Genomic DNA, 13,134 nt, shown 5'->3' with positions numbered 1-13,134 from the left:
TCCACTTCCTCCTACTTGGCTGTTTATCTTTTTTTTTTGTTTTTTGGCTGGGACATATTCTTCAAATCTTAAATATTAAGCAACTACTTAAGCACCTAAAGGGAATTACTCTTCCAAACAACTCATACTACATGTATGTATGGACAACTGAATGTTTCTAAAAATAAGGCATACATGATTTGCAGGAGCATGACTATTATACTGACAACCTCTCTGAGCCCCTTGTGCTCTCAATTTTTTTCGACAAAACACACTGTTCAGAGCTACCAGGGTTAAGTGGGATGACTCATCTCATGCAGGAGCACCACGTGGATGCCAACAGAACATCAGCATCTTCCCTGACACACTGGATTTGGCACGGACAGAGCTGGGCTGATGTCTCTGAAAAAAAACAGCTCAGCTCTTCAATCAAATCCAGTTCAGCTAGGTTGCTTCCAGAGGGACCACTGACTCTGATTCTAATCTATTCTCATGGAAGAGGTCCTTTCCATACAGCGGGGGCATGCCTTCAGTCTGTTCCTCCTCTGGCCCACACCACTCCCAGTGGGCAAAGTCATCCTCCAAGCACAGCTTCCCTTAGGTCTGAAATCCACAACTGCTTCTCTCTAATCCATGGAACAACTCACCATCCCACTGGCAAGAGATGCAAGCTTTCCAACACTCCCAGCCAACCTACCTTCCAGGCCTTATCTTCTGCAAGCCTAGCCTAGGTCATAATGCTTTTGGATGTTTGCAGTACACTTCACAGGGCATTCCCCCAGTCCGTCTCAGCCATAATCAATCCCTCCCTCTGACATTTACTTATCTGGCCTACATCAGTGGCCTTCTGCTAGTTCTATTTTCAGGAACCATATACACATGATAAACTTTCTCAAGTATCAGACTGTGCATTATACCTCTTTTTACCTTCAGGATACATAACACACTTCCTGGCACACAGTGAAGTGACTCCGCTAATAGTCTTAGTTTGGCTGATACCACCTCTTGCAATGCAACTCTTGTCTACAGCATTCCATGACAAAACTGTACAATTATTCCAGACTTTTTTTCTACTCACTATTCCAACATAAGGCCAAGGTCTAAATTTTCACAAAACATAAAGGAAAGAGAATCCCAAGTTTAACATCCCAGTTCTAAGTATCTAAAATTGGGCGTGTTCTACCATGTACTTGAACTACATGCCTAAGAACAGATCAAACACCGTCGCAGCACTGAGTGGTTAAGAGACACCTGCTATGCAGACAGACAGATCTGAGTAGGACTCCTGGCCCTGCAACTGTGTGACCTTGCGCAAGTCACACACTAACCTGCCAGTTCATTTCTCACCCACCAAGTCAGGACCAGAACAGTGACGTGGGGAGGATAAAATGGAAAAATTCACGCAAAACGCCTAGGGAAGGGCCGGTGACACGGTAGCACTTAATAAATTAGCTGTCACTCTTATGAGGGGGATGAAGTCCCAGAAAAGTCTGGGATGCTGGGCCGTCCCAGTCTCTCTCTCTCCCCACCCAGTTTCACGCCATTTCCTTGGAGCCAAGTTCTGGGCACACGGAGGATGGAGAGCACGGAGTCCCTGCCTTTGCGGGCAGCCTCCTCCCTCCCAAAACCCTGGTCCCTAGACTAGGGGGGCCGAGCTGCAGCAAGAAACACCACGGTCCCGGGCCCGTGGCCCCGCACAGGTTCTGCACCACCCGCCCGCCTCCCCGGCCCCGCCGCGCCACTCGCGCCTCTGGCCTCGCCTCCTCCCGCTGCCAGGGACAGGCCCCACACGGTTACCGGGAAGGAGCGGCAGGTGATTGCCCATGTTGTGCGCAGCGTCCTCCTGGTCTCCCTCGCCGGCCATGTCTGTTTACCCGCAAAGGAGCCTGGGACAGGGCGGCGCCCGGGCCGCCGGGGGAGGGCCGGTGCAGCGCCGCTGTCGCTGCGCCCCGGGCCACAGCTCCCCCTTGCGGCGCCCGCGGGGAGGACAGCGCACTGGCCTGCTGGGAAAGGCGCCGGGCGGGAGGGCCGTCACCCGGGGACTAAGCGCCGTGTCAGCCGCCCTTCGTGCTCGCTGCGCTTGGTACAGAGCCCTCGCCTGGTCCCGTCCCTGGTAGGACATCTTACACACATAGGCAAACAGGCTCGGATTCTTTAGTCTCCACCTTGCTGTTGACAAGGGAGACGGGAAGCAAATAGAAACCCATTTATACAGCCTTAGCTCCAATCCTTAAAATAAAAACTGTATACATGAAGACTGGGAAAATGCATCAGTTATTCCGAAGACGGCTGGGTTATACCTGAGTTTCTTTACAACAATCAAAAGTAGTTTTCATATATATTTTCCAAAATTAATAAGCATTGGTCTGAAACAAACACTAGAAATGATAAGAGAACAGAGAAAGGCCTATGATTGGCAAGCGAGACTGTCAATTTAAAATAGCTTACTCGCTAATTACTTCAACTAAAATGAGTCATTGTGTTACCAGAGAAATAAAAAATGGGGTTTTCCTAATAACAAGCAAGGGAAACAAACAAAGGGAAGAGTGAATGGCAAAACAGGCCTGTAAGAGTTAGGCAAACCTAGTTTTACTCTAACTTTTACTATTCACAGTGCATGCACCTAGACTTGTCCTTCACAAAAGAATTCCACAGTCACTCTCTGACTTATGTGAATCATATACTCCACCGAGTCACCTGGTGTTCATTTTCTTTTTAATTGGAGTGTAGCTGCTTTACAATATTGTGTTAGTTTCTTTTGTACAAGGAAGTAAATTAGCTATATTCGCCCACACTCCCCTGTAGCCTTCCTCATTTCAGAAAGGTCACAGGCAGTAAACCAGGAGCCCACCAGACCCAGTTACCTAGCTGCCTGATGCCACTTGTGGCCATTTTGAAATTTTGCAGAAGAAAGGAGAACACCACACCTTCACTGCTTTGATCCTGCGCCCTCACCCCAGACCACGAGCCCCAAGCCCCGCCTGTAAGACTTCTCCCTGTTCCCAGGGAGGGGGCCACCGTTTCAGAGGAGCTAGCCTGTGGTGTCCCATCTCTGCCTGGCAAAGAAATAAGGCTACTTTTCCTTGTTCCTCCAAAACTCTGTCAGCGTTGGTGCACAGAGGGCTGATTGGATGATGGACAAAAGCTTTGTTAGTGTCTCTTCACTCTTGGTGGAGAGAAGGGTGAGGGGAAGAAACAGCATTGCTCTGAGGGAAATAATGAACCGAATAGTTTAAAATATGTTTGTTCCAAAAGTTTGCTCGCTGAAAACTTAAAAGCCAAAAATCTCCTTGGGAGAGAGGCTGATGGAGACTTTAAGTGCCATTCTGCCTTCTGTCCCCAAACCACCACTCTGTGACCTTCATCAATTCTTTTATGGCTTCTGGCCATAAAACATGATTAGTTCATCCATTTCCTGAATGAGAGTAGGCCAAGCAGTGTCTCAGATTTGTTCTAGCTAATAATGGCTGCGGTGTTAATGACAGCATTGCCGTTTATGATTATGTATAACCATTACAAGTTATAGATTAATAACAGTTACAGAGGATATACTATCATGATGGGTTATTGAAAGTAAGATGGTCACTCTAGACAGGTGAAGGATGGGAGAAAGGAAAATGCAAGAGAGAATGATAGAGAAAGGTGTGTATGTGTGTGTGAGAGAAAGAGAGAGGGGAGGGAGGGAGGGAGAAGGGTGATTGCAAGTACACACGTATACACATTATCAGTCTCGGTTTATAGGATTCCATAATGCTTGGTCTACAGAATTGCAAAGAACGGTGCTTACCTCCAGCAGAAGTTTCTTTACACAGCAAACATCTGGCTCCTAAACAAGGAAGCTCTGACCTTCCCGGGTCCTGCCCAGAGGTGGCACCAGCACTGTGCCCTGCACCCTGGGTCAACCAAGAATCCTGCGGGGAAGAGAGGACAGCTGTGAGCCTGGCGGGGTCAGCACATGTGGCTGGAGAAGCACTTGGGCCTCTTTCTTCTTTTGTGCTCGGCCGCCGGGTCACCAATGCTGCCATCTGTGCGCCTCCCACTCCCCATTTGCCTCCTTTTCCTCGCCTCCATTCACATTCACCATCTGCTCCTGCATTCATTTCATCCCTCCCTACCCCCACCGCCCCAAGTCTACCCAGTCATCCATAGCTGTGTCTTTCAATAGGGGTAACAGCAAGTGACCACTGAACAAAAACATCTCAGCAAGCAGGCTTCTTGGATTAAGCCCTGGTTATTAAAACCAAAAAGGAAAACATGATCATTCACCATTTATTTTTAATTGGGTAACTGTATCCTGAAGCGAGCCATCACACAACGTAGCTCACATTTCTTCTTGCTTCTGTGAAATGTGTTCATTGATAAGAAACTCAGCAAACCAGTGCGAAAGGAAACTTATAGCTTTGTCTTATAAGACAAATGTATAAGATCTTTGCCTTATAGTTCAAGAATGACCTTTAATAGGATAAAAGTGAGGCTGGTATTAGATGAGAGAAAATACAAATCAAAAAAGTCCCCACTGTACTTTTAATTTCTGATGTCTATACACTATGTTAGCAGAAAGGGATACACAGACTTGTAAGACACCTTATTGCTCCTTTCTGCTTTTTTAAATCATTTGCATATACTGTATAGTTTTAGTATGTTAAAGAAAGCTACTACCTTGGCCTAAGCAGTCAATTATCTGTCACCTGGATTACTACAGTAGCTTGAATAATGGTTTTTTGACCTCCACTATTGGTCTCCACAGTTCATCCTCAGCAAAGCAGCCGGAGTGAGCCCCTTAAAGCACAGGTCAGACCACGTGACACCCTGCTCAGAACCACGCCATCACTCCGCATCTCACCGTAAGCCACTTCCGCCCAGTGGCCTCCATGTCCTGCTCTGACCTCCCGTGACCCTCCAACCTCTCCCTCTGCTCTGGCCTCTGTGTTTCAACCAAGCAGGGGGCCACTCCCATCACAGGGCCTTTGCACTAGCCCTTCCCTTTCCCTGGAATGCTTTTTCCTTGTGTAGATTCACGACTTGCTCCCTTACATCTTCCAGGTCTTTGATGAAATGTCCTTCTTTAGAGAGTCTTTCCCAGATTATCCAACATCTAACTGCAACCCCACCCTTACTCTCATTACCCTCTATTCTCCTTTTCTGTTTTATCTATTTTTTTTCCCCAGAGGATTGATCAACTTCTAAGATACTGTGAAACTTACTTTTTAAAAATATCCTCCTCACTGGGCTTCCCTGTGAGGTAAAGACTCAGTGGTAAAGACTCCACCTGCCAATGCAGGCCACGTGGGTCACATTCCTAACGGAGAAGATCCCACATGCCTCAGAGCAACTAGGGCTGTGCACCACAACTCCTGAGCCTGTGCCCTAGAGCCCAGGAGCTGCGACTACTGAAGCCCATGTGCCCTAGAGCCCGGGCTCTGCAACAAGAGAAGTCGCATCAGTGAGAAGCCCATGCCCTCAAACTAGAGACTAGCCCCACTCACCACAACTAGAGAAAGCTCACACAGCAACGATGACCCAGCACAGCCAAAAATAAATGAGTACATAAAATTATTAAAAAAAAAAATCCTCCTTGGATTTTTTTTACACTCTTACACTTGCAAGAGTGTAAACTCAGTGGGAGAGGTCAGCGATCTGTGCCTGTTTTGTTTACTCCTGTGTCCCAAGAGCCCGACACCTAGTAAGTGCTCAAAAAATGTTTACAGAGGGAATAAATGAATGGCACCCTTAATGGGAGACACTGTTGACTGATCCGGCACCAATTCCTCTCTTCTTCCTAAGAACCCTCCTGTGGTTTGGGGCGATGGTGTGCCCAGCCCCGTGGGGTCATGCCCGCTCTCGGTCCGTCATGCCCGCTTTCGGTCCCTCATGCCCGCTCTCGGTCCGTCATGCCCCAGTCCCCTCCCCCATGATCTTCTGCAGCCCGTGGTAGCCCCGAGACACAGCTCTGGCTGATGTAATGCAGAGAAAGTCGTTCTGGCAGCCAGGGAGAAGGGTGAGAAGGGAAAGGTGCTCCTATATGATTAAAGAAACATATTTCATTCCTATGTACTCCTGCAGGGATGAAGATTAAGGTCCATATTGGTTTGCCCAATAAAATGAGCCAAGCGAGTACAAACACCTAAGAGATTTTAAAGAGAATCATGAACTTCAGAAAAAGCACAGCCAGATTTACTTGTAGGCATATTCTGTTGTCATTTTTAATTGAAGGGATGAGGACTTCCCTGGTGGCCCAGTGGATAGGCATCTGCCTGCCAATGCAGGGAACACAGTTCGATTCCTGGTGCAGGAAGATCCCAAGTGCCACGGGGCGACTAAGCCTATTCACCACAATGAGGAGTAGTCCCCACTCACTGCAATTAGAGAAACCCTGTGGTCAGCAACAAAGACCTGGTACAACCAAAAATTTCAAAAAATAAATAATTTAAAAAATTAAATGCATCAATAAATATAAAAATTGTAGGAAGGAATCCATTACTTTTGGAACTGCATAAATCTTCCAATTCTTTACCTTTTATGCAAAAGCACATATAAACTGATAGGTTTACTTCACCTCCAGAGGCCTTTCGAGTCTTCTGGTATGACAGTTCCCTCTACTGTTCTTAAGACAGAACAGTTCACTTGGTGAACCCCAAGTGAGAATTCTACGGATGTGTTTGGTTTTTGTGGCATTTTGAGCTTTTGAATGAATTGGCACATGCAGTTATCAATTTCTTTTTAAAAACAGGAAGATCTGGCAACTGTAAGTTAGATTCATGCATGGGAACAACTGTCTTAAACCAAAACTGGCAGCTGCCCTTTTACATGGAGTGGCCCATCTAAATGTAGGGAACACGGGTTTGACCCCTGGTCTAGAAAGATACCACATGCTGCAGGGCAACTAAGAGATCCCACAGACCCAGCAGAGAGCCCAGCCTGCCAGTGTGGTACCTGCCAGAATCCGTCGGCACTGTGTTTGCAACCTGACGTATGAGCACGTACAGGGAGAGTGACACCACACCCTGACCGGCCCAGGACAGCCACGGTGTGTGTCCAGTGAACCAGGGCACCCACTGCCCCCTTCCACTCCCCGAAGTGTGCCAGCCTGTACAACGAATCACATGGCCCAGAGGAGCTGCGAGCATTGTGCTGGGTCTACACAGTCTTCAACAACCCATGTGGAGAATTCATATTCATGTTTAGCTGCCTTTGACAAGAAAGGGTTGAAATTAGGGATCTTGAATCCTTTGTGGCTCTGTAAGTCATTCTTAAAGGGCATTGTTTTCATGAGGTTTTTTCTGTTTTTTTAACTATTCTAGTTGTGCTGTGAGTAACTTAAGGGAAAAAAAAAAAACTTTGGAATTAAAACCCTGGTAATTCTCATGTTCCTAATTTCCATTAAGCACAAAGAGTTTGCAAAACTTGTCCAAGCAGAAAGATCTTTTTTCACTTGAGGAGGACTCGTGAATTTCAGAGAAAGAAACTCAATCCTGCTATGTAGCTCTTCTTTCCTTCTCTTTCCAGTGAGTGCTGGGTCTAGCAACCATTGTCACAGGATGTGCAGTTGGGCATCTATTATCCTGTAAATCCCACAGTTACCAGGGAATGAAAGATGGATCCTGTCTGCTTTATGCAGACCTAGAGGGGAGAGAGCAGGCATAAAACCAGATGGAGTAAGGATATTTCATGGCTCCTTCAAAATGTTGACAATGTTATTAACTACTCAGTTTCATATTTCAGTAATATGGTGAATAATTTGGGATTCTAAGAAATGCCTTTATATACATCTTTCACTGCTATGGTAGTATTTCCAGGGACTCCAGAGCCTATTCAAGTCCCAAACGTGTTGGATTATTCGCAAAAATGATTACGGGTGATGATACTCAGAGCTGCAATTCACTAAGACTTCCTGCCATCCCATCCATCTCTGACTTGACAGGCAAAGGAGGAGTGATTTTGCAAAACAGTAATATGTGGGGCAATTTATGCTTTTAAACTTGTTTGCTGTTTTCACGGCTCATCCAGGAGCTTTCCCCACTGCAGTGTGCTGTTTCTACCGCAGTTAAAGGCGCCTGGAGCATAGGGGGAGGTGAACGCAAAGCAAGGAGCACAGAGTCCTAGGTCCTGGTCCTCGCCTTGTTTCCAGCTGCCATCTAGACTGGCTCATTTCAGCATCTTCTCCCTTGGCCTTCTATTCTTGGCCTGGCCAGGATGTGTGAAGTTTGGCCGTTCAAACAAAATCTCAGTGGTTTCACACAAGTGTGCTTCTGGCCCAAATCAGGTCTGTTCCGGGTTTGGTGCTTCTCCGAGATGAATCCCCAGTCTGGTCTGCTTCAATCTTGCAGCACCTCTTTATCTTATACAGGTCGATAATCACTGACTGCCGTGGCAGAGAATAAAGCTTAAGAATTGAGCACTGCCTTTCAAATGCTCCTGCCTGCCAGTGACACCTGCCCCCGCCACACATATTTCACTGGCCAAAGTGAATCCAAGCCTGACTTCAAAACACTCTGTCCTTTGGTTGCGTTAGGAACATCAGCCACACAATGGAACTAAATCAGAGTTTTTCATGCGTGTTTGTAGATGTGTATATGCATGTTTGTGTGTGCTTAGTCACTGAGTCATGTCCTACTCTCTCCAGACCCATGAACTGTAGCCCACCAGGCTCTTCTGTCCAAAGGATTTTCCAGGTGAGAATACTAGAGCGGGTTGCCATTTCTTTTTCCAGGGGATCTTTCCAACCCAGGGATAGAACCTGAGTCTCTTGCATCTCCTGCATTGGCAGGTGGATTCTTTACCACTGTTGTCACCTGGGAAGCCTGTGTGTGCATATAAGAATGTACTTATATATATAAACATACAAACATATATACGCATATTCAGAAATATACACATATGTATGTTTCAGAATTCTTTGCCCTGATGAAATTTACATGGATGCATAAATAAATAAACATAACAAATGAAAGTGGGACAGTTGAGGCTTATGCTTTTAGCTCTCGCCATTCTTCTACACTTAAGGGGGACTGTGGTTTGACAATCCCTGGACAGTTCTAAAACACGGTGATGTGACCTTAGGCCAGGAATCGAGTAACGTCATAAGCTACCAGCTCAAAAATAAGACATCAGAACAATGACCAAAGCAGAGGTAATGACAATAAAGTATCTCATAGCATCTGTACTATGTGAGAAAGTCAAGCAACTCATGAGGGACATAAGAGAGAAAAGAAGAACCAATCAAATGAGGGTCTGAATAAATATGATTTCAACAGTGTGAAGATGATCCAGGTCCCCAAATTCTAGTAAATACATTCTTAGCTGCCACTGAATTCAGTTTATCATTCACCTCAAAAAGCAGCAGAAAAGTCTGGGTGTTAATTGGGAAAGATATGTCATATAAAGTTATTAATGGTTGCACAAGAAATGTGAACTTCAATGAAAGAAAAATAGAATGGTGGATAAAGGAATCTAACAATGTGTTCGGTAGAGAAACTATTAATAACTGGAAATCCAAGTAGATAGAAAAAGGCTAAGATGATTTGCAAGCCAGGGCCAGAGCTAAGAACAGAACTTGAATGTGTTCAGAGACTAAAAGCATTCTAAGACTCCAGACTCTGAATCACTTGTCCTTCTTCAAACTCAGAATAACAAGCATGTTCACTGCTTGTCTGCCGTGTGCAAGGTGATGTTACAGGAACCACGGTAACTGACAATACAAGAAAACACACAGGAGTGCCTGTCCTCGGGGGGCTTAATCCTACTAGGAGCAGAAGGATAATGAGCCACTTAGAGACCAAAAGATGACTGCAATGTAACATCTGCTCTTGGCTGTGCTCTCGTTTGAAGGCAGAGGTCGGAGAACCAAGGACATAAACAACCTGACAAAGTATCCAGTGCAGTGGCCACAGCACACATTCTTTTTCATGTAAACAGTGACAGTTGCTGGAAGGAGGGAACACGTTTCTGCAAGCACTGAAGGGGTGTATCACCCACTCACCATCCTTCACAAAAATTACTTACAGGGGTGTCCCTGGGGGTACAGCCAATAGGAATCCGCCTGCCAATGCGGGAGACATGGGTTCAATCCCTGTTCGGGGAGGATCCCACATGCCTCGGAGCAACTAAGCCCAGAATCCGCAACTACTGAGCCCTTGATCTACAATGACTGAAGCCTGTGTGCCCCAGAGCCTGCTCTCTAAACAAGAGAATCCACTAGAGTGAGAATCACGCGCACCGCAAGAGTAGCCCCGATTCACTGCAGCTAGAGCGACCCCGCGCACAGCAGTGATGACCCGGTACAGACAAAACTAATAAATAAATACATTTTTGGAAATTACTCACGGACTTAACATTAGCCATCCGAAAGCTTAATCAAAACTAAGGACCCAAGAAGAGGATGGGGTCATACACTGGGCTTGAGAGTCACTGTTATCCAAACAGAGACACCTACAGTCCCTCTGAGTGGACCAGAGCTTGGGTCCAGGACTGCACTCTTGAGATGACTGATGTTTTGTTACGAGTTTCCTGTGTGCCTGGGCTTCCTGGCAGCCAAACAGAGCACTTCCTCTAAGTCAGAAGACCTAGTTCTCATTCTGTCACTCACTGACCAGAAAGCACATATTAAATGGTTACTCTGAGACCAGTTGACACACATGCTTTGCGCATATCCTCTCACTGCATTTACAGCAATCTTGAGAGGTGGGTGCTATCATCTCTATTTTTTATGATCACAAGTCACTTTCTCTCTGTGAACGGGGAGGGTCAAGGCTGAGTGATTTCCTGGGTCTTAATGAGCTTTCATTTTCTATCACTCTGCGAATTCAGATCGTAGTTCACAGTATGTACCTTAACCTTCGTCCTATCCTCTGGGACCCTGTCCCTTCACTGCCTGGATATACCTCCAGGTTCCTCCTTTCCATACAGTTTAGAGCACTATTCTTGTTTCTTTAGACACTGCCCAGCTTCCCTGCAGGCAGATTCTTTACTGTCTGAGCCACCTTCTCCAGAGGACCTGGAGAAGCACATCTGGTGTGGGGGGCGGGGAGGTGAGGCACGGATACTGGTTTCTCGGGAGCAGTGTTTCTTAGGTTGTGGCCTTGAGTCCACTGTTCATGGCAGGGGTTTTCCTGGATGGATTATACACGTACCCCGGGTCAAAGTCTTTTCTTTGGAGACAGCAGACACAAACCCATTGATTTTCATTTTGCTACACAACTAGGACTATTTATAAATACAGTTTAAAAATAAGGGTAACTAAAACTTGATTTACGTAAGCTAAAATACCAGGCCATTATTAGACTTTGCTCAAGGCTTTAACTTTATATTCCATCAAGGAGTCTGGCAACCACCCAGTGCCTTGGCAGTATTGCAAAGCCTCTACTGAGAATGTGCGAGCAGGAGATGCAGGGGTTCCCAGGACTTTCCTGGGATGAAGTCCACATCACATGGACTGCATCTGTGCTTAGTCGGTCTTGGTCCTAGATTGTTGCTCTTACTGATGCATGAATTAATGTAGTTGAGGAATTATGTTGGGATTTGCCTTTACTGATAATTATGTTGGCTGACTGAAGCATTTTCAGAGATTTTATTGTTACTGTGTTCACCCCAAGGTTTAGCCATCTTGGAGTTCTTTTGTTCTACAAAGCCTGAACACATAGGATGGACAGAGGTAGGCCTTTTACACTGCTATAAGGAGTCAAGATCTAAAAAGTCAGAAAGCCACTGATCTACAATCCAGCCTGACATCTTTTGTGTTTTATCACATGGCTGTTGTCCTGTTGGCAGGAGTCTCCTTGTGTTGGCTAAGATACTTGGGCAGCCAAGTGATGGTGCTCCTTTAAATTTGTGTCAGGTCTGTCTCTGGAAAAGCAGAGCATGTTGGGATTAGCCAGGCCCCCAGCAAAAGCTCTCGCTCTGCCAGGCTTGGGCTTAGAAGAACAGAGTGGTGAAGCTCTTATTATTCCGAAACACTCAAGCATAAATTCTGCTGATGATGGTTTGGCCAGATGCCTTGGCTGGTGATGTCATCTATGAATACACAAAGCCAAAACCCTTTTCCTGCAACAGTATTTCCTACCTCACTCAGCTCAAGTGTCCCTAAATCCAAAAATCTTTCTTGATCTTGCCAAGCAACTATGGCATTTGCCACTTGATTTTGAAATTTTGTGTTTATTTGTCCCTTGGTCTGTGGAGAGTCTGCTGAGGACAGGGACCATGCCTCATTCACCTCTGTGTGCCCCGTGCAGGGACGGGGCTGATGAACGACTACTGGACTGGATTCAACTTGAAAAAGAACATGACCGACAGAAAAGTCCAGCCTCTGCCCATCTAGTCATAGTCTATCCTGTGAGAGGGATGGCTCACAGAGAGAACCCAATGCCGTTTGCAGCAACATGGCTGGACCTAGAGATTATTATACGAAGTCAAGTAAGCCAGACATAGAAATACCACGTGATTATCACTTATATGTAGAATCTAAAAAGATAAGAATCAAATGAGCTTATTTACAAAACAAAAAGACTCACAGACACAGAAAACAAACTTATGGTTACATCAAAGGGGAAGGAGGAGAGGGATAAATTAGAGGAGTTCTGGATTAACATATACACAATAGTATATAAAAACAGACAACCAACAAGAACCTATTATACAGCACAAGAGACTCCACTCAATTCTCTGAATGACCTATAAGGGAAAAGAATCTGAAAAAACTGGATATATCTATATATATAGATACACACACACACACACACACACACATACACATATATATGAAAGTGTTCCTCGCTTAGTCGTATCCAACTCTCTGCAGCCCCACAGACTGTAGCCCGCCAGGCTCCTCTGTGCATGGAATTTTCCAGGCAAGAATGCTACAGTGGGTAGCCATTCCCTTCTCCAGGGAATCTTCGTGACCCAGGGATCAAACCTGGGTCTCCTGCAGTGTAGGTAGATTCTTTACTGTCTGAGCCACCAGGGAAGATATGAGTGTGTGTGTGTGTGTGTGTGTGTAGATGGGTGTGTGTGGGTGTGTGTGTTGATGGGTAGGGGTGTGTGTGTGTAGATGAGTGTGTGTGTGTCGGTGTGTATGGGTGTATGTGTTGATAGGTAGGGGTGTGTGTGTGTGTGTGTGTGTGTGTGTGTGTGTGTGTGTGTGTGTGTGTGTGTGTGTGTGTG

The 13,134-nt window shown here is 45.9% G+C and overlaps 1 protein-coding gene across 4 annotated transcripts in view; it reads right to left on the bottom strand.

Moving 5' to 3' along the window:
* The window catches only part of CRBN (cereblon), a 30,851-nt gene extending 20,386 nt beyond the window's left edge, over positions 1 to 10,465 (bottom strand). For 2 of the 4 annotated variants that reach the window (XM_081528200.1, XM_081528201.1), the window contains exon 1: positions 1,777 to 1,857. In XM_081528200.1, coding sequence (XP_081384326.1) covers positions 1,777 to 1,843 — 67 coding nt within the window. In that variant the 5' untranslated portion in view covers positions 1,844 to 1,857. Of the gene's footprint in view, positions 1 to 1,770; positions 1,858 to 3,766; positions 3,891 to 10,302 lie in introns of those variants that run through there. The other 2 variants (XM_081528198.1, XM_081528199.1) reach the window with 2 other exon arrangements.
* Positions 10,466 to 13,134: the final 2,669 nt, after the last annotated feature.

The sequence above is a fragment of the Giraffa tippelskirchi genome, chromosome 9 (assembly GCF_054371585.1).
Source record: "Giraffa tippelskirchi isolate mGirTip1 chromosome 9, T2T-mGirTip1v1.2.pri, whole genome shotgun sequence".
In the NCBI taxonomy this organism is placed as follows: domain Eukaryota; kingdom Metazoa; phylum Chordata; class Mammalia; order Artiodactyla; family Giraffidae; genus Giraffa; species Giraffa tippelskirchi.
Note: the sequence above shows the minus strand (reverse complement) of the source record. Positions and strands in the feature narration are given on the sequence as shown.